Source organism: Coffea arabica, chromosome 10c, assembly GCF_036785885.1.
Source record: "Coffea arabica cultivar ET-39 chromosome 10c, Coffea Arabica ET-39 HiFi, whole genome shotgun sequence".
Classification (NCBI taxonomy): Eukaryota; Viridiplantae; Streptophyta; class Magnoliopsida; order Gentianales; family Rubiaceae; genus Coffea; species Coffea arabica.
In genome coordinates this window covers 52,912,178-52,939,807 of record NC_092329.1, presented here as the reverse complement: position 1 = coordinate 52,939,807, position 27,630 = coordinate 52,912,178, and the positions used below count along the sequence as shown (strand labels likewise).

The 27,630-nt window shown below is 36.5% G+C and overlaps 5 protein-coding genes and 1 non-coding gene across 9 annotated transcripts; 3 read left to right on the top strand and 3 right to left on the bottom strand.

Annotated features, from left to right (window-relative positions):
- Window positions 1-1,577: 1,577 nt before the first annotated feature.
- LOC113714267 (flavonol 7-O-beta-glucosyltransferase UGT74F1-like) lies at window positions 1,578-5,143 on the bottom strand. 2 transcript variants are annotated; one of them, XR_011822497.1, is made up of 3 exons: window positions 3,993-5,143; window positions 2,977-3,680; window positions 1,578-2,543 (listed from the first exon to the last, which is right to left on the bottom strand). XR_011822497.1 is itself a non-coding variant. In XM_072069486.1 (2 exons), the coding sequence occupies exon 2, from the start codon at window positions 3,614-3,616 to the stop codon at window positions 3,083-3,085; it is 534 nt and encodes a 177-aa protein (XP_071925587.1). In that variant the 5' UTR covers window positions 3,617-3,680; window positions 3,993-5,143; the 3' UTR covers window positions 1,578-3,082. The 2 variants fall into 2 exon arrangements, 1 of the variants encoding a protein (XP_071925587.1); XM_072069486.1 differs by having other exon boundaries at window positions 1,578-3,680.
- On the bottom strand, window positions 1,820-3,057 carry LOC140016003 (UDP-glycosyltransferase 74C1-like). The gene is made up of 2 exons (XM_072068851.1): window positions 2,977-3,057; window positions 1,820-2,146 (listed from the first exon to the last, which is right to left on the bottom strand). The coding sequence occupies exons 1-2, from the start codon at window positions 3,055-3,057 to the stop codon at window positions 1,820-1,822; spliced, it is 408 nt and encodes a 135-aa protein (XP_071924952.1).
- A 658-nt stretch (window positions 5,144-5,801) lies between the features above and the next one.
- Window positions 5,802-8,215, top strand: LOC113714508 (uncharacterized). 2 transcript variants are annotated; one of them, XM_027238388.2, is made up of 3 exons: window positions 5,802-5,954; window positions 6,174-6,245; window positions 7,710-8,215. In XM_027238388.2, the coding sequence occupies exons 2-3, from the start codon at window positions 6,196-6,198 to the stop codon at window positions 7,930-7,932; spliced, it is 273 nt and encodes a 90-aa protein (XP_027094189.1). In that variant the 5' UTR covers window positions 5,802-5,954; window positions 6,174-6,195; the 3' UTR covers window positions 7,933-8,215. The 2 variants fall into 2 exon arrangements, with proteins under 2 accessions (XP_027094189.1, XP_027094190.1); XM_027238389.2 differs by having other exon boundaries at window positions 6,155-6,245.
- Window positions 8,216-9,638: 1,423 nt separating this feature from the next.
- On the top strand, window positions 9,639-15,529 carry LOC113714507 (protein LIKE COV 2). The gene is made up of 7 exons (XM_027238387.2): window positions 9,639-9,868; window positions 11,439-11,491; window positions 11,678-11,787; window positions 12,950-13,117; window positions 14,239-14,336; window positions 14,894-15,020; window positions 15,119-15,529. Exons 1-7 carry the CDS (start codon window positions 9,740-9,742, stop codon window positions 15,217-15,219), a joined length of 786 nt encoding a protein of 261 aa, XP_027094188.1. The 5' UTR covers window positions 9,639-9,739; the 3' UTR covers window positions 15,220-15,529.
- A 601-nt stretch (window positions 15,530-16,130) lies between these two features.
- TRNAN-GUU (transfer RNA asparagine (anticodon GUU)) lies at window positions 16,131-16,204 on the top strand. Its single transcript has one exon. It is a non-coding gene; the product is annotated as a tRNA-Asn (tRNA).
- Window positions 16,205-16,578: 374 nt separating this feature from the next.
- Window positions 16,579-20,623, bottom strand: LOC113713466 (5-formyltetrahydrofolate cyclo-ligase-like protein COG0212). Of its 2 annotated transcripts, none has more exons than XM_027237193.2 (6): window positions 20,109-20,623; window positions 19,787-19,877; window positions 19,018-19,244; window positions 18,086-18,161; window positions 17,348-17,473; window positions 16,579-17,014 (listed from the first exon to the last, which is right to left on the bottom strand). In XM_027237193.2, exons 1-6 carry the CDS (start codon window positions 20,535-20,537, stop codon window positions 16,866-16,868), a joined length of 1,098 nt encoding a protein of 365 aa, XP_027092994.2. In that variant the 5' UTR covers window positions 20,538-20,623; the 3' UTR covers window positions 16,579-16,865. The 2 variants fall into 2 exon arrangements, with proteins under 2 accessions (XP_027092994.2, XP_071925585.1); XM_072069484.1 differs by having other exon boundaries at window positions 20,133-20,621.
- Between the last annotated feature and the right edge of the window lie 7,007 nt (window positions 20,624-27,630).

Here is a 27,630-nt window from a genome sequence, read left to right as displayed (position 1 = left end):
TTTGGTAGCGTACATGAACAAATTGAATACCTTAAACAATAACATGCTAGCCAATTTTTCAAACTCTATGACTTTGATGGATGGACCGGCCAAAAAGGTGACCAAGACATGGAATTATATACTTGGGAGAATTTGAAAAAAGATTAACATGTAAAATTGATGTAACTTTAAAATGGTCATTTTTCAAGATCGGTCAACAAAAGTGGTTATGGTGCTCCATGCACGATGTTTACTTTGTTTGATTTTCAGTTGTTATTTTCTTTGTTTATGTCAAGAAAATTGAGAAAAGTCAATAGGTGGGGAGAAATTTTTTGTTTTTTCAACTTGACTATGAATTTAGTAAAATTTTGGGAGCTACAAGAGTTAGACCGCAACCCAATCAAAGAATTATCTGTAGTTTTCCCTTTTAAGCTTCACTTAAATGGTGTTCCAAGAATGTGAGAAGCCTCAGTGTTTGAGTTAGATCAAAGAATTATCTGTAGTTTTCCCTTTTAAGCTTCTCTTAAATGGTGTTCCAAGAATGTGAGAAACCTCAGTGTTTGAGTTAGATGAGTAGGCTTTCTCTTCACATCACAAGTACAATAGTTGATGAACCCTCAAGAAATACGGATTTTGCATGAAATGTACATGCTTACAAAAAGGGAAAAAAAAAAAAAAAACAACCAATTGGGAAGACCTTCCTTTTTGGCTTTGCTCTTGATTTAGACCAGTTCATCCAATTTCCTTAAGTTTTCACATACTTAAATTTTAAAATATTGTAAACATAGGGCAACAATCATGATAACTTGAAGGCCTTGCAGTTTTTGAGTTGCAAATTTAGTGAACATCATCGTTAAAGGAATCATGGGGTTGGTCTAGTGCCAAGAGATGGCTCTTATAATCTTCCCCAGTGTTAGATTTAGATTCGAATTCTATACTTAATAGTTAGGGATGAAAAGAGTAGTTTCCCTCAAATTCAGAGGAAGAATAAATTAACATTGTCAAAGTCTTGAATAATACCAAAAAAGTCCTGAAACTTTTCATTTTTAGAATTTTTTGGACTTGTTTTTAACATTCATGTTATTTCATTATATCCCAAAAATTAATCTGATAAAGGGTAAATTACATTTTATCCTTCTGTAGTTTAGTGTTTTTTTTACATAACTCCCCTATAGTTTCAAAAGTTATGCATAACTCTCTCATGATTTGAATTAAAGTGTCAAAGTAATGGAATTTGTAATTCATAACAGAGTCGCTTAAAATGTCAAAAATACTCCTATGTAGAGTAGAAAATTATTTATTAACCACAGGGGGTTATATGTATATTTTGAAAGGTATAAGAGGATCATATGGTAAAACATTAAATCATAAGGGGATTATATGATAAAATATAAAATCATACAGGATCAGTGCGTCTTGTATATATTATATTTATATATTTTAGTCACTTTAACTATTTTAATTTTTAAATAAAGGTAATCTCGACATTTTTAAAGGTTCCGTAACGAATGATCATTTCCGTCAATTTAACACTTTAATCTAAATCATGAAAAGATTATGTATAACTTTTGAGACCATAGAAGGGTCATGTACAAAAACATTATACCATAGGGGGGAAAAAGCCCCTCGATAAACAGTTAAAAACAACAGAATTTGTTTTAATGAGAACAAACAAAGAAACTATATCAGTTGTTCGTCTTAGTCCTTTTGAATCTCCATTCTTCAATCTGATCTCTATTCATTCTGGTACTTGTTCAAGGAACTATCACCAATGCGGCAACTGCTGGTACAAAAATGTACATATCTGGAAGAACAACAAATCTCCAAATCAAAGTTAAGCTCACAAAAGCTCAGAAATCATTTCATCAATACATTTATCAGAACTTCCCCCTTCACTTATTGCCTCCTTAGCCAGTTCCTTCCAACGAATTGCATTTCTTTTAATCTCATGTCCTCTTACTCCTTCCATCACTTCTGCAATGCATCTTTCCAGTTCATCACCAGAAGTAAAGCCGTTTTCATCTGCCTTAGCTACAACTCCTACCTTCCAAACTTGCTCCACAAAATGTGCATTGATTATTTGGTCTAGAAACTGCGGAATTGCCACCACCGGGACACCAAAGCTGATTGCCTCCACTGTTGAATTCCATCCACAGTGTGACACACACTGAAACAACCAACTGCATTATGGGACAAAACTTCCAGCTGGGGACACCATGTCACTACAATTCCCTTATCTGATGTTTCCTCTTTGAAATTGATTGGGAGTTTGCTCTCTTCAGTTGGCTTCACCACCCCCAGAGAAAGTTATTGTTGCCATGCTCAAGGGCCTCAGCTGTCTCTGCAATCTGTTCTACACTTAAGCTCGTTACACTGCCGTACGACACATACACAATCTAACCATTCTTCTGTTTGTTGAGCCAGTCCAGACAGGTGCCGGTGCTTGGCTTATGAATATTAAACACATAATCACGGGCACTTTCCACTCGTTTATCAAGATAAACAGATGGCACTATTGGGCCAATGGTTCTCGCGCGCCAGAATTTTGACAGCCATCTGACAACCTAAATCAACATAATTACACTGGCAAGGTTCTTTAAGCTTTCGAAAGGTTTCATCAGAAAAGGAAATGCAAACTCAATATAAGAAAATAAATCACATATGATGATGAACCACAAGTCCCTTTTGTATGTGCAGAAACTGCATCCAGTGTCGATTATAAGATGCTTTGAATCATGTACTCAGGAACAAGTATTATGAAACTTTCTGGATATCAAATGCCAAAGTCGAGTTCATACGGGAGATTTCTACACTTTATCCTCGCTAGATATCATCTTAAAACTTGGCATTTGATAAAGCTAATACTGCAACAGCATAGTTACAAACAGAGGACTAAACAGGAACCGTATTGTTTCAGCACCAAGGCGCAAAATATATTCAAGGAATGTACTCAGTGTCAGTTAATATGATATGAAAAGAATCGATGAAGAGACTTACCTCTTCTTCCAACGCATTAAAGGAGTTAAAGAGGACCCAATCTGCCTTATCAAGATTATCAGATTGGCGTAATATGTGCATAATCAATGGAGGATAATGTCCTGTATCAGAACCAAGTGATGACAAGTGGGGAGTCCTCAGGCAATCCCGGTATCGCAAAAGCAGGAAGAGGAACTTCTGTTCCTGACAAGTCACAGTGCATTGGATAGTAAGTACCAATGGCTGCACATGATTGAGTAAAGAAGGCAGCCCTTGCAATGCCTAGCTCGGTCGCAACACTTGAAGCCCACATCATATCAGCATCATGCACGAGACACTTGATGGGGTGATCAGTATTTTCATATTTCACAACAATTTCAGTCAACTTTTTCAAGCCACTGGCTTCAAACCTGTCAAGAAAACCTTTAAATCCTCCAGGTCCTGCCACCCCACCTTCAGTAATGTCATCATACATTGACACGACTGAGAATAGATCAGAGGTTCGTTCCATAGTCTTGGCAGTTGATGCTGTGGTAGCTATGGTGATTTTGATTCCTTTAGAGGCCAATCTTTTAGCAAACTGCACCATTGGATTAATGTGGCCCTGTCCATGATACGGTACCACAATAACATGAGCTTTACAAACACTCTCTTTCTCCATCTCCTTGACAAATCTTCCCAAGCAGAATCCCCCTACAGAGCTCCTTTATCTCGAAGAAAATCACCTATTATAAATTGACATAAAAAAGTGTGGCAGAAAAGTCAGGCAAAGAATAAAAAAGGGGCACATAATTGTGAAACTGAGTTATCTAAAAAGCATGACTAATCTTTTAAATTTACTTAAAATATTGACAAGTAAAGTGTGATATGTGTCGCGCATAATTGGTATGGTTTGCTAAACTTGATCCCTGCATATCTAGGACTGCTTCTGGACTGTCTTCAACTTTGGAGTGAAGACGTGATTTAGAAGATCACTAATACTGAATTTACAAATACCAATCTTGATTGCAAAATAATCAACTAAAGACGTGGCTAACCTTGAAATTTTAGTTAGAAATGATCCCTCCAATGATCTCTTCTACTTCAGAACTCCTAGTTCATAGTTTACAAGAAAAATTGCTCAGGAGGCTATGCTTCAACTCCTGCAACTAAGTTAAGAGATTAAACAAGGAGCTCACATCCAATAAAAGAGAAGAAAAAATAATGCATAGTAATAGAAGGTTTTCAAGAAAGTTTCAACTTTTCATCTGCTCATCTGATCAGAAATCTAATTTTGATCAAGAATAATAATAATACTAACAACAGTTCGAAACATGAATTCAAGGATGAAGTATATCTAACCTCCACCTGATCTGACTGAACTATAACATTAGCTCTTCAAACATTAAACTCAGACAAGTAAATATCTTCTGCAAAATTACAACTAAAATTCGTATGGATGAAGTCCGGCCGAGGATATCACGGGCATCTCGCGGGAACGGAGATAATAACAAGGAAAATAACTAATGAAAATTTTATGGCCGGCCTGTCTATATTGTCACATAAAAATGTGCTTCCAATATTGAATCCAATATTATTAGTACTAGAATTTCTTGCTTTCTTTACTTGTTTGTCTTCTCATGGAAAATTCAACTCCGAAAATCTAGACTCTGCCTTGTTTTTTAAAACCCAAAGTAGACAATTGGCTCTAAATCTTGTCTTCATCCACATGCCCTCCACCATTTTATGGATTTTGATGAATAATGTCTTCATCCACCATTTGATGATGCCTACTACCTCCTATCTCATGCAAAAGTAGTTGGTCTTTACAAAAGCAGTTCTCCACTTCTTAATAGTAGTTTTTTCTTTTCTTTTTTTGATAAAAAGCAAATTTCAATCATCTAGAATTGATTTACATCTCTGCCTTAGTAGCAAGTTAAACATGCATTTGAAATAACAAATTTGCAATTTAACAACAGATACAGTAGATTTAGATGATGTGAAAAATACAAGAAAATTTTCTTGTAATAAATTTTCTCTCTAATAAAATAAATCGGTGTAGCTATCTTATGTATATCTTCCAATCGCCAAATTTGCTAATCAATAGTTTCACACTTCAATACTCCAATAATGATAATGAGGTCGGTTGAAATAGACCCAATACCCAAAAAATCTCGAGATCTGAAATAAATTCAGATCAAACAATAAAATAAGAATAAAAACAGAAAATTCCGACTAGAAACTTCTAGGAAAAATAGAAAATTTTCATTAAGAACCCTAGGAGAAACAAAGGACTCTTACTCAAAAAATTAGGAGAGACTTTATTGAAAAGTACAATAAAATGAAATTTATGGGAGGGATCCCAAAAAAAGAAAGCATTTTAAGAAGACAAGAAGAAGTAGAGAGAAGGTGGAGAAAAGGAGAGGTCCATTTCTTAATAGTAGTTAATGTAACAAATCTTGAAGTCGTTAGGAAAATTATTTGGCCTTTCCAATGTTTAGAGAGTAAATTGATGATTGATAGGAATAGCAATAAAAATTAAGATGCCTATTTTTCAGATTTTCTACGATGATCACAGAGCTAATTATCAATGAAATAGTCAATTGAAATTTTGAGGAAAAAAAGATAAGTTTATATAACAAATTATGTTTTTCCTTTTCATCTTTTTTGACACAAATGCTGGGTAAAGGTACTTAGCTATTTCTATTTTGTTCTTTTGGCGATAAACCAATAAAACCCAAGAATTTGAAAATTTTGATTCAGAAAAGAAAAAAAGAAATAGTAAATTTTAAAAGATGACTTTACACCTGGGCTGTAATAAAAATGGCTCGATACTATAGGGGTGTAATATGCAATTTCCTAAAAATCACAAATCTACCGTCCTGGGTACTCCTAAACCCCTTGCCCATTGTCAGACCTGCTGAAGCAAATCAACTCCCTCCTGTTTTCTCCTTCACTAAATCATCTATGCCATCAAATTAACTTCAAATTTCCATCAGCTTGTATCCTCGTTTAGCCAGGTAATGCATTAATTTTTGTGTTTTTCCTTGTATGCTGTCCCTTATTCTTGTACTCCTATTTGCCTTGTAATACATGGATGTGCGAATTTTTTTTCCGATTCTTGATCAAAGTTTTTGTTTTTCATCGACCCTTTCACTTCAAAGGAAATGGGTCGATTTTATTTTTCTTTTTCTTTGTGTTAATATATGTAATGATGCAGGGTTCTTGTTTGAGTACAGGAAGTACTGGTTTTATAATTGAATGGCTGGACAGGAGACTGTGAAACAACTTGAGGAGTGCTCAGTTTCCAAGTAAAAATCTTTGGTTTCATGCTTCTGATTTGAGCTAAGGGCTGAAATGATTTAACTCAATCTGTATTATGCCATTATTTTGAGATGATTAGTGCAATATATTTGTTTAATCTCATTTTGATGGTTAAATTTCGGGAAAGTTATGGACCTTATATAGGTAAAATTCTATTTTGTTTTCATAAATGTGGCTAATCTCAAACTGCAGACACCTTGGTGTTTAGAAGTTTCATGAATTGATGAACTTTGGTCTTTTTTGCATTTTTTTCCTCCATACTTGAATATACTCATGTTGAGAGAACATTTAGGTAAATTAGCAGTTGAACTGTGCTATGGTTGTCACTCTTGGAGTTGGAGTGATTTACATTATCCTGTTGAACTCTTTTGGCTTAAAAATCTCTATGGAGCTTTTTATCTAGGTTTGCATATTCACTGTTTTTTATTAATATCTCAGTTTGCTTAGTCTTGACAATTACATTCTCCTGGATTCGTGATTATTGTGTGAGGATGAGTGATCTGTTTAGTCATGATGCACTTATGTAATTTTTGTGTGCGTGTGCCGAACATTTGATTAGATGCACTTGGGGTGGTAAGTCCTGGAAATTTCTTCATCAGAGTATTTTATGATTTTCTCTTTGCCATCAAATGCCTAAGGATTTAAAAAGCAAAGAGTCTGATGGGAAATCATGCCCCAGCCTCTTATAATGAGTTCTCTTCATCATAAGTTGAGCGAATAGGTGAATATGCTTCATCTTTCCTCTCATTTCTTTATTATGATTTGTTCTCTGTTTTCTTTTGAGGAACATCTTATGACATTTGACATTGTGACACTGCAATTTCATTTATTTCCCAATTCTGGAGATTTGGAAGTTTTTTCGATTTTTTGTTGATCTTAAATCCACAAGGATGATAAAGCATGTGATAGACTTAGGAGAGAGAATGTACACATACGTTGTTATCATATATAACATGTCTTTTAGTTTCTGCTGTAGAAAAGCATGGCATCTCATTGTAATCTGTTTCAGATTTTAACAGTGGCCTGACTGCTTTGAACCCTTGTGATGGACTATTTCTTGTCAATCTAGGCCTTTAAAAGAACTGTAGAAAAGGAAGGATCAATCACTCTTTTTAACTAATTGGGTAAGGCTAGTCCGTAAATGAGGCAGTGTCGTGTTCTTTATTGTTCTTCAGTGGTAATGCAATATGCAAAAAAATTACCTATTAGCATTGCATATCAACAAACATGTAATTGCTGTAGTGAAACTATGCTGCTGTAGCTATGAATGGAATGAATTAAACCAGTGTCATTTCTGCTAGATATTAAGCTCATTTGCTTGAAACTTCTGTTAAAAAATATCTTGACTTTATTCTGTTATATACTTAATATTGTATGACTAGTGTGTGGCTAGTGCGATTCTTTGAGTAGATTGTCCAGTTGTGACCTTGATATTACATAAACGTATGCAGTGCACTTGGTACATGGGTGTTCTCAGTTGCTGGTGCCTTGCTTGCAATTCCAGTGGGAATAAAACGAAAATCTTTGGCACCCCTTGTTTTCTTTGGCACAACAGGTACCATGCTTGATATAATCATGGGAATTAGTGCCTGTGAAAGAGAACATGCAGAACGTCAAATGAAGCTTTTGGAAGCGCAAAATGCTGCCAGTGCTGACGCCGGAGCTGAATCTTGATGGCCTTTATTGGTTTCTTTTCTTCTCCCAGCCTTCAGAAGGCAAAATGTCCGTGAATAGCTCTTCGCAAGACTAGATGGTCTTTCCTTCCCTGCAGTCACAGTACAAAAAACTCATTTGACTACAGTCAGAGTTGAAAAAGTTCATTTGGCTGCTGTGAATGACATGATTCTAGCTAAACTTCATTTGGCTAAATGAGTCAGCGATTTCATGTTGTAACTCCCTCTCTTGGTTTGCCACATTGTGACAATAAAATGGTCTCCGTGGACATCTTAATTTCTCATTGTATTATTTCTGGAACTGACATCTGCTGCTTCTTAGATGCAGTATATCTAACCAAAGCCTGGTTCTTTTGTCTCGGCCTTTCTCAGAGATCCTTTGGAAGAAGCCAAGCTACGGTTGATACTTGTGCGTTTTATGCTTCTGAGTTCTCCTTCTGCCCTTTGTATACGTAAAGAACCTTGTCCTTTTCTTTCTTTCTCTTTTTTTTTTTTTTTTTTTTTTTTGTTTTTTCCTTTTCTCTTCAAGCAGAGGAGGGGTGGAGGATTGCGAAGAACGAAATTTGAACCCAAAACTTCTATTTCTTGAGATTGTATCCTTGGTCACTAAACCAAAACCTCATTAGCCCTATCGAAAGAGATGCAAACAAAGGTCTCATTTGGCAAGTGAGTTCTTTAGGTGTTTGTCTAAATCTTTTCTATAACTTATTGTAAAAGTTGTAGAAAAAATTTTTAAAATGTGTAAATTTTTAGATATTTTGAAGTGTATAATTTAAAAATTTTAAGAAATTTTTTGAGATTACTAGTTAAAGTTGTTACAAAACTTGTAACGGACAAACTTGACCAAAAACTTGCTTATCAAACAAAACAAAGTTGTTGTATTAATTTCCTCTTTTGGGCAAGAACTAGAAGGAAATTTTTGTCCTTAGAAGTTAAAATACAATATTATGTTTGGATAGTGTATTATTTGAAATATTATTTGGAATAATTACGGTAGCACTTTTTGTGATGTGATGTATGTGAGATAAAAAGGTGATTGAAAATATAAAAAGATAGATTGGGAAATGTGTTTATAATGGGATAATTTGGGTATCCAAACACTCTAGTGTATATAATTGTTTGCATGTACGTACTGTAATACATATAAGCAAAATAAAACATTGTGTAATAATACTGCTTACGTGTATTTATTTTTAATATTAATGGGAGGATTTGAATTCAAGATCGCTTATTTATAATTTCTTTTATTTTACCATTCAATCCAATCCATTTATGTATTTAATCAATTAATTATGATTCATAATTGCTTGTTGACCAGGCATAGTTTGGTAACAACACAACATTGCCGATTAAATCACTAGACAATGGCACTTATTCATGTTAATTGCGACAAAATTTAAGCTTTTTTGTAGATACAAATTCAGGATATTATTGATCAATGGTAAGTCTCCATTCAAAAGCAAAAAAAAATCCAAAATACACCGAGCATTTTTTTTTTTAACAAAAAAGATTCCCCTTCCAATATAAGACAAATTAAACAACGACAAAACTCGAAATTTTCCTTCTCTATTATAGAAAAAAATTAATTTCCGTTAAAATTTCCGTTAATCATGGCATTAATAGAAAAAAATACATGGCATTAATCAATTCCCGTTAATATTAATTATTAATATTACTAGTACTATATAATGCTAGCATATATTATCTGGCATCTAACCAACGAATTTTAATTGGTCAACAAGGCTCTTCAGTTGGTGTATCACTTTCCCTCACGCGCTGGTATAGTAGGAGGAGTTGAGAGGAGGAAGATGGCGGAGGACAAGCGAGAGTCAACATCGGCAACATCACCGCTTCACCCGAACGACGCCGTTGAGGATCCCGAGGATCCTGCCAAGCCTCATTCTCCCAAGTCTCCTAACGGTTCCTCCACTCGCAAGGTCCAATTTTCACTCTCTCTCTCTCTCTCTCTCTCACACACACACACACACACTCACGCTGCGTGTCTATTCTCGGCGACTTTGTTAGCTGTCGTGAATTTCTTTCTTCCTTTTTTTTTGGTAGAAAAGATGTCTAAGCCAGGTTATTAATGATATTGGATTAATTTTTGACGAAAATAAAATAAGAAATTGCAGAGGGGGAAGGAAGATGCAGTTGTTGTTGCGGAATGCTTATAGTAATTAAAGAAATTTGATTTTTTTTTATTTTTTATTTCTTTTGGGAAATGGGGTTCATGAGCATATTGAGATAAAATAGTTTTGCTTGGTTTGCTTTGGACATTATTAATGTGTTTTGACTGACGGGCCTGGTAGTTAGTTCATTAATGAGCGGAAATTTAGTGGATAGGTGTGTATAATGCCGTGTATATGATGCAACTAAGTTTCATTAAATTGGGTTGATTTGTTATGAGTAGTTTGATCCTATCGGATAAATAGATGTTGAATGTAATTGTGGTAAATGTGGAGAAAGCACGACTTCGATAAGTAAATCTAATTGTAATCTTGACGGACGAATGATGTTTTCGATTTACTTGCTTGCCATAGTTGGATGGGAGAAGGGAACATCCGTTTTGAATGGAGGAGATGAGATGGAGACATTACACGTAGCGATAGGTGGGAATGCTGGATCTAGCTATTTTTGGCAACTTCGCCAAGGTCATTTCGCAGTATCATCGGTAGTCTGACAAGTTGAGAGAAGTTGAAATGGTCTTCAGATTCTTTTGGCTGTTTTTGTTGTGATGGCTTTGGGGTGTTAGCTGAAAATAAATCCTCAAAAGTTGATATTATAGAGAATCATGTCCAAGACTTCTGTATTTTTTTTATTTGACATGGAGTTGAATCCCTGCTATTCACGTCAATGCTTGATAGATCGTGTGAAGTGAAATATTTGCATCAGTAAGTGAAGGTGAACTCATAAAGTGATACTCACTTCAGCTATAGCTGGAAATGTTTACTCACAGTGGAATATAAAACAGGTAACCAGTAATGTCTTGATAACAGAAAAACCAAAGACAGAATGACAGTACAAACTTTTTGCAGAATATTTATCCAAATAAGTAATTGATCCATCACAATATGGACACGCCTGTTGAGTAAATACTCATCTGGATTTCCTTATTAAGTGATTGTTATTTATTTGCACTGGGTAGTGGTGGACTGTATCATGCTATTTGGACATGCTGACTGCATTGTGCTCCCTAATTTTGGTTTCTGTAGAACTCTTAAAATCTGAGGATAGCAAACGAAATGATTTTGTCGTCACGGTGAAGCTGGACATCAATATGGCTAATACAACAGTTAGCACTGCAGAACTGTTTATGGATGTTTTACTTATTCTTTTTCTTTTTCTTCTTGGAAATACCTATTATATCCCCATTTACAGAGGGGCTAAGTACACAATTTTCTGCGTTTTAGGTCACTTTTTAGGGTTTTCTGTGGTTCGTATTTCCTCACGACACCAGTGATACTCTTTCCAGCACATGAATTTTCACTGACTCTAGCATTTGATCAGGCTTGCTATGCAGTTTTCCAGAGCTGGGTCTCAAAGAAGTTCATGACTGGATGGTAATAGCCTTGGAGTCCACTTTTTTAGACGTAATATTTCCCCTTTGTTATTGCTGACTGTGTTTTTCTATTGTATTGCCAGTATGCTGTGTCAATCTATTTTCTTTGGCTGTAACTTCTTGACGTCAACTGTTTTTCTCCATTTTTTTTCCTGACTTTGATTTTTGGATTGCACTGATTTGGCAGTGTCGTTCTCTTCCCTGTAGCTGTTACATTTTACATCACCTGGTGGTTTATTCAGTTTGTTGATGGTTTCTTCAGTCCAATATATGAGAGGCTTGGCATTGACATATTTGGTGAGCCATCAAAGCTGTGCATGGATTTTTATTATTATGGATTTGTGTTGTGATACAATTCAATTTTTTACCATTTCACTGCCATAGTATTGCACACGTGATAGAAGTCCTGCTTGCATGAGGGTCTTTTCTCTTTATTTATTTTTTTGTTTTGAAATTACATGTGCATGTGAATTAAGTTGATTTAACTAGTAACCAAATGGATTTTGAAGTTAATTAAAATAGATGTTTGTGAGAATTGAATTTTAAATATAATTGAATTTGATAGTAGTAAAGTCATTATTTTGGAGGTTTGAAGCAATTTTGCTTTCTTTTTCCTCTGGCTACTAAGATGCTTTAGTTCGCCAGGTTTGTCTCTTGCCTGCCCATGGATTCAGCAGCAATTCGAAAGGTTTCCCTATCCGGTAGACAATAGCATGAATTCTTTTTCTTTTACCTTCTTTCATGTGAAAATTGACCAACTTCTTGATCAATTGTTTTTGTTTACTATCGAAGCCCCCATTAGATTAAAGAAACCCCCTTAGCCAAAGAACCAATAGACGTACGAGTTGGATTATTATTATTTCCCCTTTGGTGAATGGTTAACGAGATAAGTCCAGCATTCTGCATATCCTATCCTTTTTTCTCCAATTCATGTAAATTGTCCTCTCTCTTTCTCTCTCAATCTCTCTTTAGGTGAGCAGAGTGGGCAAGGGATGTGGTGGTACACTGCAGCTACTTTTGTCTTCAAATTTGAGGACTTCCCTGAAAAAACAAATGATTTTTAAAGAAGGCAAATTCTGGTGACACAAGTTTTTGGAATGTCAGAGCATTGTATATACAAATGCTAAATCAGCTGGTGGTGCAAGTCACTTGATATTTGATTACTTAGGTTGGCTGAAAGTAAAATAAATACATTGCTGGCTTGTTATTAGGAGTTTCTGTTTTTCTTTTCTCCTGCTAAATTGTATATTTTTCATTAAGGTCTGGAGCTTTAGTCTCTTCTGTATAAGAAGTTATGATCTGTCTAAAAGCTGCTAATAGTTCATTTGGGATTTCTCTTGCCCTCTTTATTTCCTGGTTGAAACATTTCTCCCTTTTTATTTCCTCGTTTGGGATATTTTACTCATTAGCAAATATCTGCTGAAATTTTAGTTTAATGAGTTTTTCACGTGTGGTGCAGGCATTGGGTTCATCACCTCAGTGATCTTCATATTCTTTGTTGGTGTATTTGCCTCATCATGGTTTGGTGCCACTGTTTTTTGGATTGGAGAATGGTTTATAAAGAAGATGCCATTTGTAAGACACTTATATTCTGCATCTAAGCAAATTAGTTCTGCAATTTCTCCAGGTAATTACTGGTATCTGAAATTTGTATTTTAATCTTCTTGACTGGTAAGCTTTTTGGTGAATTTAAGAAGATGCAAAACGAGTAGTTTAGTCATGTCTGGGACTATATTCTACCCTTTTAGAGTCCAGGCAGTCTTGTTAGACTGAAAATGCTGTTATGAAGAATTGGTTGAAACAGAAATTGAGTTAACATGAACCAATAATTTTAGCTGTATAGTTTTTCTTTTTGCTTTAAATGCTGACTGATTAAAAAAATTCCATGTTGATATTTTCCGTGTTGCTCTTAATTTGTAAATTACATTTGTCAATTGTTGCTTTTAAAAGGGGATTATGATCTTCAGTTCCCGGTAGATGTCAGGCTCTTGTTAGTAGCAAGGGCCATTATGTCATTTTTGTGGCTGTTAACAGGAGAGAAACTACTTCTATTAATTCAGACAAAGTTGGGCAACCAGTTAAAGATCTTCTGTAATGACGATGAATTGTTTTTGTCTTTGATAGGTTTCTCGTTGTGATTTAGGATGAGATCTCAAAGTCATCAGGTTTCCAGATCTGTGTGTATTCTGAGATCTAATAATAAGGTTATGTATGGGTAGCAAGCAAATTTTGTGTGTAGAGAAAATATAATTTCTTAAAGTGACTAGGTTTGCTTCTCTCTCTTTTTGAGGACCATGGACATAACTTCAAGGTGACTCTTTCTCCCAAGCAATCGTCATCTGGAATCTGAATCCCAACCAGTGGGGGTATAACAAGTAACGAGACATTGTGCCACTCCTAGATTGCTGATTAGCTTGCAAATCAGATACTTAATTAGCATCCTATTATCATAGTTGGCATATAATCCCTATTGCACCTAAGATGACGTTCCTTTTGTCGAATTGCCTGCACAAAGTTTCACCCACATATTTGATCAAATTATTGCAAGTGATGAACTATTCTTGCTTTGGAAACTAGATTTCTAGTTTCAGTCATCTTTGTATGACCAATGCTCAAAAGATGGTGCATTTTCGTGTGAATAAAGTTGGAATCTCTTTCTCATTTTGGTTTTTCTTGCTTCCTAAAATAGTTTGTTTCTTCCCTGTCTGCATATGGTGTACATTAACCCATGGCTTTTCTTTTTGTCAGACAAAAATACTACTGCTTTCAAGGAGGTAGCAATCCTTCGGCATCCTCGTGTTGGTGAATATGTGTTTGGCTTTATCACATCATCTGTAATACTTCAGGTGCTTGGCATATGTTCCTCCTGATTAGTATCTGAACTTGTTCTTGAAGATGCCATACTTGAGGTGTACTTCACTTGTAGATTATGCATTCTCAAATAGCTTATTGTGTAATATACATGGCAATTTTGTGATTGCATCTGTTAGAAGACAGCCTGTACATTCTGATACTGCTGGGGCTTCTCGATGTTTTTTGGTTCTGTACCAGAATGATCTTCATTATATGTGGATTGCGCATCTAATTATTATTGCAGGATAACTCTTATTTATATGAAAATGAAGCAAGTGACCTTTATCTTGAAATGATTATGAGATCCATTTTTAGTACAGATATTGTTATCAAAATGAATAAGATTATCAGTTACTGTTTTTCCCAAGTTCTTTGGGGCTTAAATTCATAATTGGAGTATTGGCACAGTATATAACTGGGAAGTTACAATACTTGCAATATACAACGCTTTAGTTGAATTGTTCTTTCGAGTAACTTGATCTTCAAAAAGTAACGTCTGTCAATTGTGATTGCTTTTGTTTTGTTCTGATCAAGATTTGTTTGATTGCAGAGGGATAGCGGGGATGAAGAATTATGTAGCGTTTATGTGCCAACAAATCATTTGTACATAGGGGACATATATCTGCTCAACTCTAAAGAGATCATAAGGCCAAATTTGTCTGTCAGAGAAGGCATAGGTATGCTTCTTCTTTGGTTTTACAGGTTCACAAATTAAAACCCATCTGTTATGGTTAAGTATAGATGCCATACTGAGTCATTCTTCTTTGTGTTTCAGAGATCATTGTTTCAGTCGGAATGTCAATGCCTCAGGTGATCTCTTCCATAGAGAGGATCCCTCACCTGAACGACAGGATACCTATCGGCCGGATGATGTAGAAGGTTTATTGTCCTTGATGCGTGTAATACTTTACTGTTCCCTATCAGGTTTAGGACATGGTTGGTTGCTTTTGTGATTAACTCTAGTCCTCTGAGTCTGATTAGATGAGTAATGGGGGACATGGGGGAATTCTTTACATCCTGGCATCATATAGTTTAGCAATTTCATAGTTGAAGAATGTGCTCTGTCTTGGCCTCTGCCATGGCATGCTGGGGTGGTTATATTAGGACAATACACAATAGTGCGTATAGATGTATTCTTTCGACATGTAAATACTCCGAGAAGAGCATGGAGTTGTCATATTTGTCATCCCTATGTTTCTGTTGCTTCTTTAAACCCCCCTCCCCTCCTCCCCCAACAAACTGTCAATAAATTTTAACAGATGCATTCTTGTTGCTAGTCTTGTTATACCTTGTGCCAGAAAATATGACTGTTTCTTGGTTATTCATCATGGTAGAAAATCTTTGCACGCACTCGAGTTTTAACAGTTGGTTTTCCCTTGGTTAAAAAAACCCCGAGGGGTATAGGTGTGTGTGTGTGTGTGTGTTTGGGGGGGGGGGGGGGGGGGGGTTAAGTGAAGGCAAAAATCAGTGAGAATCGCACTAATCGAGAAATTTGTATTTCCCATGTTATTATCAGACCGTCAGTGAATTGAAGTAGCGGTAGTAGGCCTAAAACAACAGCGTGGAAAGTGACAAGAGCACACCGTGCTTGAGTTGGAATTCTTCACACTTTTGTATTACACTTCATAGTTTTCCCAGGGTGATTGCGACATTTAAACGTTCCACATTTTGCATATGCATCGAACTGATTGTCGAAGCCCAAAACAGAATGGACTGTTTTCCCGGTTATATTGTACCAATTGAATCAAGCACCTTCAAATCTATGCTAGTGGCCACACTTGCACGCAGCTGGAGTAGCTCAGTTGGTTAGAGCGTGTGGCTGTTAACCACAAGGTCGAAGGTTCAAGCCCTTCCTCTAGCGGCAGCGTCCGATATTTTCCCATTTTTCCTTAACCATTCGTCCTTAAATGGTTGCTCCGAGAAAGCATTATTGTGCTTTAATTTTTCATTCTTTAACTTATGTGCATTACATGGACAACTTTATGCAGAAGGAAAAATAGAAATCTACAAACAGCTAGTTCATTTTTTATCCTATTGTTGCGTCCAAGATCTTCTGTGACTACAAGGGAAAATAATTAAGAGTTTCAAAAGTACCATTAATCCTCTAAGACAACTTTAATGAGTCTGCATCACAGATCGGAAAATGGAGATATGCTTTGAGGTTTCATTATTAACAAAGCTATTCCAAAAGGTGCGAACTTACACTATGCTCCCAAGCTTCTTTACGCAAACACAAACCAATAGAGCTTCTTCTACTCACTTTTCAGGTGTCATTCATTTCAGTATCACATTTAGGTCAGCAGAGTAATTACAACTTCCAACCTCTCAGTTATTAGTAAATATACATGGCAAGTTGAAAGTCTTTTTTTTTTTTTTTTTTCTGCCAGAAAATAGGGCTTGATCACAACTTAAAACGAATAGATACAATTTGCATGGACCTCGAAGATGAGCAACCAACTAACTGCACTTTGGGGATCTACTCTGAAGAAATGGATAGATACACCACTCAGTGGCCAAATGAATCAGCATCTACGTTGAGCTGTTGGCGGTAGCTTCTCTGAAGGGCCACAGGGAAGCTTCTGTCCAGTTTCTCGCTCGATTCTGCTCTTCAGCTCCCTAAGTATTTTGATTTGACCAAGCTTTTCGGGAGATAGTTTGTCCCAGTAAATCCCTAGAGGCACCCATAAAAATTTGTTAAAAACCATTCTGTGCAACGAATAAGATTACCTTAAGACTTGTGCCAATGTTTGTCAACTGTGTGTGTCTTTGCAATATAATCACAACAAACTTTCTGTTTCCTTTCCATACAAACACAAAGGTTTTCCACATATTAGTTCAAGCAATCCAACTTCAGCAGTTTTCTCTCTTTTTCCCCTCAGGAAAGCTACATCCCGCTCCACTCCACGCTTTGTATTGGTTCACGAATTTACTTGCTATGGTATAATTGCCATGGAAGAACCATAATCATATTAGACAGAAAGTCGTTAGTACATGGTCCACTAACCTTGAGGCTTTGGGATGGGAGTATTGGTGCATATGATCTTCGTTGGTGTGCATATGATGTCAACTGGCACATCATGAATTAACAGCTTCTCAACTGGAATATCATCTACAAGTTGTTCATCATGGACTGCAATTGGTCCATTCATCAACATAGTATCAAACAGAAAAAATGATTCAAATTGCAGTACAAAGTAAAGCAATGATTATATCCTCGCACAAAACACAAACAGCGACAATTGGCCAATTGATTGATTATCTGTCATGATAACTCAATCTCAACAACTTGATCTTCAAAAAAGATTTAAGTGGCATATATAATTTGAATTCTCTTTCCTGACGAGACAAGAAAATCAAATAAGACAGTAAATAAATACATAAAACAAGGGTCAGACAGAGGGACAATCCAATGCACTAGGCACTGCCTCCACACTATGTAAGAGAGAGAGAGAGAGAGATCCCGGAGCCCAATGAACAAGATTCTACACCCTAGGAGGTCTAAGAAAAATGTGCATGTAGAATGATTAGTAGCAATAACTGCAATTGCATGTGGTAAACCCATGAGCTCTGAAAGAATAAGTGGCAGTACATCAAGTTCACACTCAATCCTCTATGTTTATAAGCCAACTTTGTAATGTGGTTTGCATCACAGAAGAATATTTATTGCAAGCAGTGAGTTGTGACTTGTGAACTTCCTGATAAAGAAAATGGATGTTCATAGTGGGGATAGGAGGATGGTTACCAGATGTAACAATTGGAGTTGAGTCATCAATTGCTCCCATGTAACGCAGCATACCGTATTCAAGTTCAGCAAAACCCTGCACCAAAATCCTTGCTTAGAAACATCACCTTTGTCCTTGCATAAAAACATGGAAGTTTTAAGAAAATACTTCGAGAAATCACAATCATGTTGCCAATTATGGAATCCCAGGATTCCTGAGTATCAATCAATGCCAATTATGTCCAAAAGTTTCATCATGTTGCCTATGAAATCTCAGGATTTCCCAATATCTATCAGTGCCAATTATGTCCAAAAGTTTCATGTGCTTAGAGAATGACCACTAAACTGGGCAGATGTCCCAAAATGATAGAATTTACAAGTGTTTCTTTGTGTGAAGTAAGAGCATAAACTTAGACAAATTAACACAAAGCAACACAATAAGTTCAGTGATGGGACCCAAACAAAAACAATTCAAAAAAGGCAACCGCAATAAAAAATGATAATATCGGACTCTGTAAGACAAGCCATGCAAATCAATTAAACTACAACCATAATTTACTACAATACAGAAAATCAAAACATGTATCTAATTTGATGCCCGAACCAACGATTATGTCATCATACAGCCAATCACCGATTCGGTCCTGACAAGCTATTACTACTAGTGTAAGACTTCATGATAGAAAGCAGAAGCTAAACCCTCGAAAATTTTGAGATGCATAATCTCTTTAAAAGTAGGAATAAGTTTATTTTGCTAAGTAAAAGAATTAGTTTACCAAATTATCTTCAAATTAACTTAAAAGAGCAGCATAACTAATTATACAGGTTCTACACTCTTGCAGGCGATATACTATTGATACTTTGTAGAGTTCAATCTTCTCAAGGTTGGCCCTCTAACCCAGACTTTGCTTAGCAACATAAACAACGACAGTCAAACTATCAAATTCTTATACCTCACCCTTGCCAAGGCGTGCACCTGTCTTTGGGTCAACAGCAACAGAGCCAATTACAATTAGATCCACCTTAATCTTCTCGTCCAATCCGATAGCCCTTCCATATTTGGCAACACCAACCGAAGTGCATGCCTCTTTGATGGTGCTAGAGCTTAACATTTGAGATTCAAGTATGGAGAAAAAACCAGTCCTTAGACGGGGCTGAGGAGTCAGCAGCTTCTTTCCAGCTGAGATGCAAATGTTTGTTTGAAAAAAAAAATTTGGCGAAATTAGTTCCAACAGTTATTGATTCTATTCTGGTTTTTCATGACACTCAACACATATGCATGCAAAATCTACAGAGTCTAGCCAAGCTCTAGTACAAATTTTAGTCGAGTGCTAGACTGAATTTTGACCACACTGGAATTAAAATTTTTCAAAAACTTGAGATTCAGCTGAAAATCAACTCGACAAGCAAAACAGCATCTTTCTTGCATTTCAGGCTTTCAGGTTAATCCGAGGATATTTAGCAAAAAATAAGCTTTTGAAGTTAGTTAACGAAATAACTTCAGCTGCAGTATATTTCTTTGAGGTATACATAGTTCATTAAACTTTTATTTATCCCAAACTAGAAATCATATACATAGATGAATATAATGCAATGCATTTCAAGAATAGTCTTGGGTACTTAATTGAAAAAGTGAGCACTGGAACCCATAATAAATTAAACAAGAAATTTGCTCCAGATAAATACCATTATCGAGTAAACACAAAAAATGATAAAACTAACCATTAAGAGTGAGAAACCTGACTTGCTTCTGAGGTGTATCTGGATTCACTTTCACGCATTTTGCCATTTTAAACTCCTCCAATTCACTTAACTGTCATAATCCCATTTCCAAATTATTCTTAGAACCAAATAAAATAATAAATCCTTCATCATCAACCCCCAAAAAAAAGGAGCAAAAAATAAAAATCCAAAAATTTGCTCTTTTAGCAGCAACCCTTTTCCCATTATTGCTAAAAATAATCAACGAATATATTTACATTAATCAATTAATACAAATTGCGCAAAAAATAAATAAAAGGAAAAATAAAAATGTCAGCTTTACTAGCACATGAGTAGAAGCTTCTACTTTATTAGCAGCAATGTTGGCTCCAACGAAGTTGGGTATCCGATGATGGACGGGTCTAGGGAACTGGGCTATGTTTTGGGCCTCCATTGAATCCCAGACCCGATTTCGGATCACCCATTTCCAAGCTTTCGGGTCGGATTCATCTTGAGTTTCTTTCTGGGAGGTTTCAGCCATGGCTTTTCGGGCTTCGGCGTCACGGCTAAGACGGTCAGCCTCATATGCTGCGGTGTCGAACCCGACGTCGTTTTTCCGAGCTGAGTGTGTTATTTTACTGTTATGGGACTCCAGTTTGATTGAGAAATGGCGATTTTCTGGGAGCGAGAAGGGTAGAAACCGTCTGGAAATAAGGGCGTGTTTGGGAATGAATGGAAGTGAAGAAGAAATTTGGAGCACGTATGTACCCATTGATTGAAGGAGTCTAGAAAATAATTTAGGAAGTTCAGTTGGTAGGATTTTCTTTCATTTTGTCTTTTTGTTGTTGTTGTAATGCCCTATCCTATTTCTGGTAATTTATTTAAGACAGAAATGCAATTTTTGGTCCCAAATGTTTGGCCTACGTGTTAATAAATTGGTCTATAATATTTCAATCAGAACAAATTTGGTTTTTTAAAATTTTCAACGGTCAAAATCAAATTAACGTTAGTCAACAATTTCAAGAGAGATTTCAAATCTTACAAGAAAAAATTTCGACAGGAAGAATAAGTTTTACGATCAAATAAAAGACTTGAACTTCATGAACCTAACTAAAGTTGTTAGCAAATGAGTTAGAGTCTTGAATCAGAAAGTCTAGTGTGCTTGAGACGAACAAACTGGATTGTAATGTGAACTACTCATTTGTTGATACTTCAATAACACATGAGTTGATGAAAACAGAATGAGGAACAGGTTGAAGCTTAAACTCTACTGTATATTACTCTCTACCAACCAAGACAATGTTCAATTTAAAGACCACTACACACCGTTGCCGTCTATTATCAAGCTGCCTAATCATGAACAAAAATGAATGAAGTTAATGCACAATGATCATTGATCTAAGGTTGAAAGCAAAACTGCATGCTTGGAAGTTTCCTCCAACAGAGAATATCAAGACAGGCGAGGGGCAAAGGATAATTGCAGTGCACTAGTTTTTTGGTCATTTGAACGTGGCGGCTGCACTAATTGGAAGTGGAATCATGATTCACGGGTGCCTTTCTAAGGCCCTTAATTTGTTACTACTACAATTCTATCTGTTCTGATGTTGGGTTTTGAAAAATTCGCGATTTACCTAATGTTGGTGCAGTTATAGCTCTTTGACCTATAATAACGAAGGCAAAACTATTTGAGATAAAAAGCAGCGTACCCCAAAAAGGGCTTCAATAAACACACTGTCCATTGAGCGGCCTAAAAGTACAAGAAATGAAGTCTTGATTACACACTGAGACTAACCATTTCTAGAAAAGGAAATAGTACAGTGCTCCAATCACTTGTTTGACGTTGTTTAAGTATCTATAAATACCATTTTAGAGTAGTTCAACTGATAACTGGAAGCCTTAAGTTGCATGTTTTATGAGGATCTGAATTCTGAAGTATACCAAAGTCCTGAATGGATAAGCATTTCTGCCCCCAATTTATGTTTCTAGGCCTACTTTTAACCCCATTCTTTCCAAAACTTGCACCTTTGCATTTCACCACTCTAAGACCAAATGCAACAGCAAGAGAAGTTGCCCATGAAAATGAAGTTGTTGCTTTGCTGAAGTGGAAAGCCAGCCTTGATGTAAACAGCCAATCACTCCTCTCAAGCTGGGATTCGAATGGAAGCAACCCTTGTAATACTTGGATCGGCATTCGCTGCAATAAGGCTGGAAGAGTTGGCTATGTTAAGCTCAGTGATTTTGGTTTAAGAGGTAGATTGCATGATCTTGATTTCTCATCCTTGAACCATGTAGTTTACCTTGACATGTTTAATAACTCTTTATACGGCACCATTCCCTCAAATATCGGTAACCTTTCTAAGCTCCACTATCTTGATCTGGCTCTCAACTTCCTTTCAGGACCGATTCCACCAGAAATAGGTTTACTAACAAATGTTTGGTATTTCAGCCTGTACCATAATAACATCACAGGTTCGATTCCCCAACAAATTGGATTACTAAGGAAGCTTGTTACATTTGACTTGGGATTCAACTATATCACAGGAATCATTCCCAGCTTCATTGGAAACCTCACTCATCTCTACTTTCTTGCCCTGCCTAATAATGGGCTTTCAGGATGTATTCCTTCCACCATTTTTTCAAACCTGACAAATCTCCAGTATTTGTATCTCTACAGCAATCAATTATCTGGTCCAATCCCTGGTGAAGTTGGCATGGTAAGGTCTCTTCGGGATCTTGAGTTGGCCGACAACCATCTAACTGGTCAAATCCCAGCATCTATAGGGAATTTGAGCAACTTAATTGACCTAATTCTTCGTGTAAACCAATTATCAGGACTCATACCTGAAGAAATTGGCAAGCTACACTCCATGTATGATCTTCAATTAGGTGCTAACAATCTAGAGGGTAATATTCCCAGCTCCATTGGCAATTTGGGACGATTGAAATACTTGAGCCTTTACGACAATAATTTTACAGGCAAAATCCTGAGTAGCCTGAAAAATTGTACTAGGCTATACAGAATTGATCTTAGAAGCAACGAATTTTCTGAAAACATATCACAAAATTTTGGCATGTATTCGAATTTAAATTACATTGACTTGAGTGATAATAGTTTCTATGGGGAACTGTCTGTAACATGGGGTCATTGTCGGAACTTGACTGGCTTCAAGGCCTCCAACAACAATCTTTCAGGGAAGATACCAGATGAGATAGGAGGGGCATCTCAATTGGAAGTGCTAGATCTCTCCTCAAATCGATTAACTGGGAGAATACCCCAAATTTTTGACAAGTTCATTTCACTGTTGGACCTAAGGTTGAATAACAACAAACTTTCAGGGGATATTCCATCAACAATTGGCAAGTTGTCTAAACTTCTACATCTTAATTTGGCCGAGAATAACCTTAGTGGTCCAATTCCCCTGGAAATAGGAGAGTGCAAAGAGCTATTGGACTCGAACCTGAGCCAAAATGCACTTACTGGAAAAATTCCTTTCCAGATTGGAGAAATGAATTCTCTGGAAACTGTCGATCTCAGCCACAACATGCTGATTGGTGAGCTACCACAGCAGTTGGGAGAACTAAAGAGCTTTCAGATAATGAATTTCTCACATAATGAGCTGTCAGGTTCGGTACCTTCAAGCTTTAGCCAATGTTTGAGCTTGGTTTTGGTTAATATATCATACAACCAACTGGAGGGTCCTCTTCCCAACATTGCAGCATTTCGGAAAGCCCCATTTGATGCCTTGAGGAATAACAAAGATTTGTGTGGCGATGTTGCTGGCTTGAAAGCTTGCCCTCGATCAGGAAGTAATCAGGTCAACAAAAGCAGCAGCAAAGCAAAGACAATGTTGATTGTATTTCCGACGCTGGGAACCATGCTTTTCTGTGTTTTGCTTCTTTTTGTTGCACTAACACGTAAGAGCAGTAAAGCAAGAACTGAGTCCGGCTGTGACCGAAATAAAGATTCGTTTGCAATATGGAGCTTTGATGGAAAGATGGTCTATAAAGACATCGTCAAAGCAACAGAGGACTTCAGTGCCCACTACTGTATTGGAGTAGGAGGAAATGCAAGTGTTTTCGGGGCCGAAATGCCAAATGGTCAAATTGTTGCCGTGAAAAAGCTCCATACACAAGAAAATATTGGATTGAGCAGTCCAGAAGGTTTTAGGAATGAAATACTTGCATTAACGGAAATAAGGCATCGCAGTATTGTGAAGCTTTATGGATTCTGTTCACATGCACTGCATTCATTCTTGGTGTACGAATTCTTGGAAGGAGGAAGCCTATTAGACAGACTCAGTAACGATGAAAAGGCTATGAATTTGAAATGGATCACAAGGATTAGAATTCTTACAGATGTAGCAAATGCACTGTTCTATATGCATCATGACTGCTCACCTCCCATAATCCATCGAGACATATCAAGCAAGAATGTGTTGTTAGACACTGAAAACGTGGCTCACATCTCTGATTTTGGCTCCGCAAGGTTCTTGAAACCTGACTCATCTAATTGGACAACATTTGCTGGAACCTATGGTTATGCAGCTCCAGGTAAGTTCATTGTACTGCTCAATCACCTCAAACTTATCAGTTTTTGTATTTTTGTCTGGATTGAACCCTAAAGAAGTGCTACAACAGTTCATGAATATGAATTTCGATCCAAACTTTCTGACAAGGTTCTGAGTCCACAATAGTGCTTGATAATCAAGTTGGCCATTTCATTATTCTTTCTATAAGCTTACTCTGCATCAGTCCACACCTTAGCTAAAACTATTGAAGAATTATTGGTAACCTGCGCAACTAATAGTATACTTAACATAGGCAACAAAAAGATTAGTTCACAACTCAAAAGTTAATGCAATTTGTATAGATTTGGCATAGGAGACATCAAAAAATCAGTCAGCGCTCTTAACATGAAAGTACAACGTAGCTAAGTTGTATATATTTATTTTCAGCCCAAAGTCGATTTGATTTGCCTCCATTTAGCATATCGTTTAAGTTTGTTCATCTTTCTCCTCTTTGTTTAATGTCTTTATTTGTTTTCGCTTTTCCTTGGTAATTTGTAGAACTTGCTTACACAATGGAAGTCACTGACAAGTGTGATGTATATAGTTTTGGAGTTCTAGCCCTTGAAGTGATTGTAGGGAAGCATCCAAGCGACCTAATTTCCATTTTATTATCAACACCATCATCAATGCCAAAGCCACAATCTCTTGACATAATGCTGAAAGACGTCTTGGACAAAGAATTCCTCCACCTACCCTACAAGAGGCTGAAGATGTGGTACTAGCTGCAAAACTAGCAATTGCATGTGTTCATCCAAGTCCCCAGTTTCGGCCGACGATGCAACAAGTTTCTGGACACCTATCAAGAAAAAAATCAGCTTCCAAGAGCCTGTCACTTGTTACGCTAAGTGAACCGTTAGATTCTTGAGTACTTCTGCATTTTATAACTTGTATCAGCACCATATGGGGAGACATTATGGATGGTGTTGGTCCTGCATTTCCTATTGGTTCTGGTAATTGGGATTATCCGAAAAAGAGTAATAGCAATTTGGTTGAATTACATTGATATTTTGCACTAACCTTCTTTCTTGACATTCCATTATATTAGTACTTAAATTTTCTCCGTAATAGCTTCATTTTTCTTATTTCTAACAAGTTTAGATGTTACGTTAGATCTTTTAATGAATTTGGCAAACCAAGATTACCCACTAATCCCAACAAAAATACCATTAAAAAAAAGCTAAAGGCATCATCTAGCACCAATTACTTCATAAAACTAGTACAATGATCTTTTGCAATTTCTTTTGTAATGGAAGGATGTACAGGATGAATCAATCAGAAGAAGGCTCAAACAAAGCTCAAAAGATGATAAAACACCACATAAACAAATACAGGAAGTATCTCCAATTAGTCAAACTTTAGAGGGGGTAACTGCAATTTACCTAAATTAAAAAGAAGGGTTTAATACGTTTTCCTCTGATGGCATTGCCTCTATAGCCGCCACGCCACGCCACGCCGCAACTCTGATGAAGGCCTTCTCCTATTAAACCCCTCCCACGACCCGGATGGAGAGAACCCTTTTCTTCTCAAAGGGTATCCTGCAAAACCCTCTTGCAGATCCTCTTGATTTCTCCTATAACCTGCTCTGATTTAGCAATTAATCTTTGGTTTCCCTCAGTATATGGGAAAAAATGGGCAATACTTTTTTGGGACAAATTCCTTTTTTTTCTGGTTGTTGAAAAATTAAGATATGCAAGGAAATGGATGATGATAATCTCTGAAATGTGCAAACGCAGCACCATATTGCTTGTGGTGCAGTGAGCGGCACTTTCCACACGAGATTTCTGACTCCTTTTTGTATTTTTTACACTATTTTCTCATTTTTGTGGGTCTCTCTGTGTGTGCTCGTGTTTTTTTTTTTTACTGCGATTGGATGTTTTGACTATGGTTTCAAGATTTCTGAAGTAAATTTGTATTCAAGAAATGATTTTGCAGGCTTGAATCTTCACTGGGCTGGATGTTAATTAACTGCCTCACCCTTATCATTGGACACCATTGAAGACAGAAGAAAAAATAATTATTGCTAATATATAGGTCTACAAGTATGATTTTCGTGTCAATTTCTGCAGACTTTGCTTTTCAGGAAAATCTGTGCGATGAATGCTCATGAATCGTCTAATATGCTGTAGGTGTAATGCTACAATTTGGGTAGATCTTATGAGGCTTATTTTTCTGCATACCTTCCGCTTGCTACAATGCCATTCTTTTATATGTATCTTAGTTATTTGAACCATCTGTTAAACCTTGAAAGATGTTTTGCATATATTACTCTTGTTCTTTCAGTAAGAGACTGGTGATGGTCTATTGAGTTGCTGTGCAATGCAGGCCTGGTTTTAGCTTCACTATGTAGGCCAGGTTTATCGACATGTGATGAGGAGAAGCTATTGTTAAATCTTTCAGTAGAGGTTGTGAAAATGTGCAGTACTAATTGTTGTCAGGTAGTTTAGTGTGAATTTTTATGGCTACTAATGTCAAAAAGCATTTTCTCTGCCTCCATCAGCTTGATCTCACATTCTTCATGTATGATAACATATTGGTGTTGTTTACTAGTGTCTTTCACTTGGAGTTGAGAAAACAATAATATGGTTGATTTATGTGGTAGATGTGCACTAAGTATATAGCTCGATGTTGGCTAACTGTCTAACTTTGGTATGATTTCCTATCTTACTTACCTTTCTCTTGTCAACTGAGTGGCAGTGACAGCATTTGCTTTCACGAAGTTTTTCTACAATGGCACCAATTTTTCTTGTTAATGTGTTAGTGCTGCTTAGAGCAGGGCTTTGGGGAGCTTCTCTTGAGGGAGCTTCTGGCATTTTTTCAGTTAAAAAAGGAGTTCAATAATCTGGTTGAAAGTTCCTTTTGATGCGACTTCCTTTGCTGGAATTGTAAAACTCACTCGTGCTGGACCTTTTGCAAATGATAGTTTCAAGGCTTGAAGCTGCTGCAGTAACCTATCGTCTATACATCTTCTCTACAAGAAGAATGCAGATATAAATGCTGAAGATCTTGAGATGCCCTGGAATTATGCCGCGATTTTAGGATGAATCTTCATGACAATGTTGAAGGTCTTGATGTAATCTTTAATTTTCTGTACATAGCAGAGAAAAGTTTGTTGAATATATGTATCGCATTGAAGCTTCAGTGAATGGGTATGCCTTTGCAAGTTTTGGACTTTCTTCTTCTTCCAAGAATCAGGCGCACATAAATGAACAGTTTCTGTATATGTTTCCAATACCTTTGGAATCATCCATGCCCTATAACTAAATCCCACCAATAAAGCAAAGAAATTAATTCTACTAT

Coding starts and splice junctions, on each gene's coding strand:
- LOC140016003 (XM_072068851.1), bottom strand. CDS start 3,057: ATGCACATATTACGCCAATCTGATAATCTTGATAAGGCAGATTGGGTC. Junction 2,147..2,976: donor TTAATGCGTTGGAAGAAGAG/GTAAGTCTCTTC, acceptor TGGTTGTTTCAG/TGTGTGTCACACTGTGGATG.
- LOC113714267 (XM_072069486.1), bottom strand. CDS start 3,616: ATGGAGAAAGAGAGTGTTTGTAAAGCTCATGTTATTGTGGTACCGTAT.
- LOC113714508 (XM_027238388.2), top strand. CDS start 6,196: ATGGCTGGACAGGAGACTGTGAAACAACTTGAGGAGTGCTCAGTTTCC. Junction 6,246..7,709: donor GAGGAGTGCTCAGTTTCCAA/GTAAAAATCTTT, acceptor AAACGTATGCAG/TGCACTTGGTACATGGGTGT.
- LOC113714507 (XM_027238387.2), top strand. CDS start 9,740: ATGGCGGAGGACAAGCGAGAGTCAACATCGGCAACATCACCGCTTCAC. Junction 11,788..12,949: donor GCTTGGCATTGACATATTTG/GTGAGCCATCAA, acceptor CGTGTGGTGCAG/GCATTGGGTTCATCACCTCA. Junction 15,021..15,118: donor GTCTGTCAGAGAAGGCATAG/GTATGCTTCTTC, acceptor TTTGTGTTTCAG/AGATCATTGTTTCAGTCGGA.
- LOC113713466 (XM_027237193.2), bottom strand. CDS start 20,537: ATGGGTACATACGTGCTCCAAATTTCTTCTTCACTTCCATTCATTCCC. Junction 19,878..20,108: donor AAGCTTCTACTCATGTGCTA/GTAAAGCTGACA, acceptor GGATTATGACAG/TTAAGTGAATTGGAGGAGTT. Junction 17,474..18,085: donor AACTCCAATTGTTACATCTG/GTAACCATCCTC, acceptor GACCAATTGCAG/TCCATGATGAACAACTTGTA.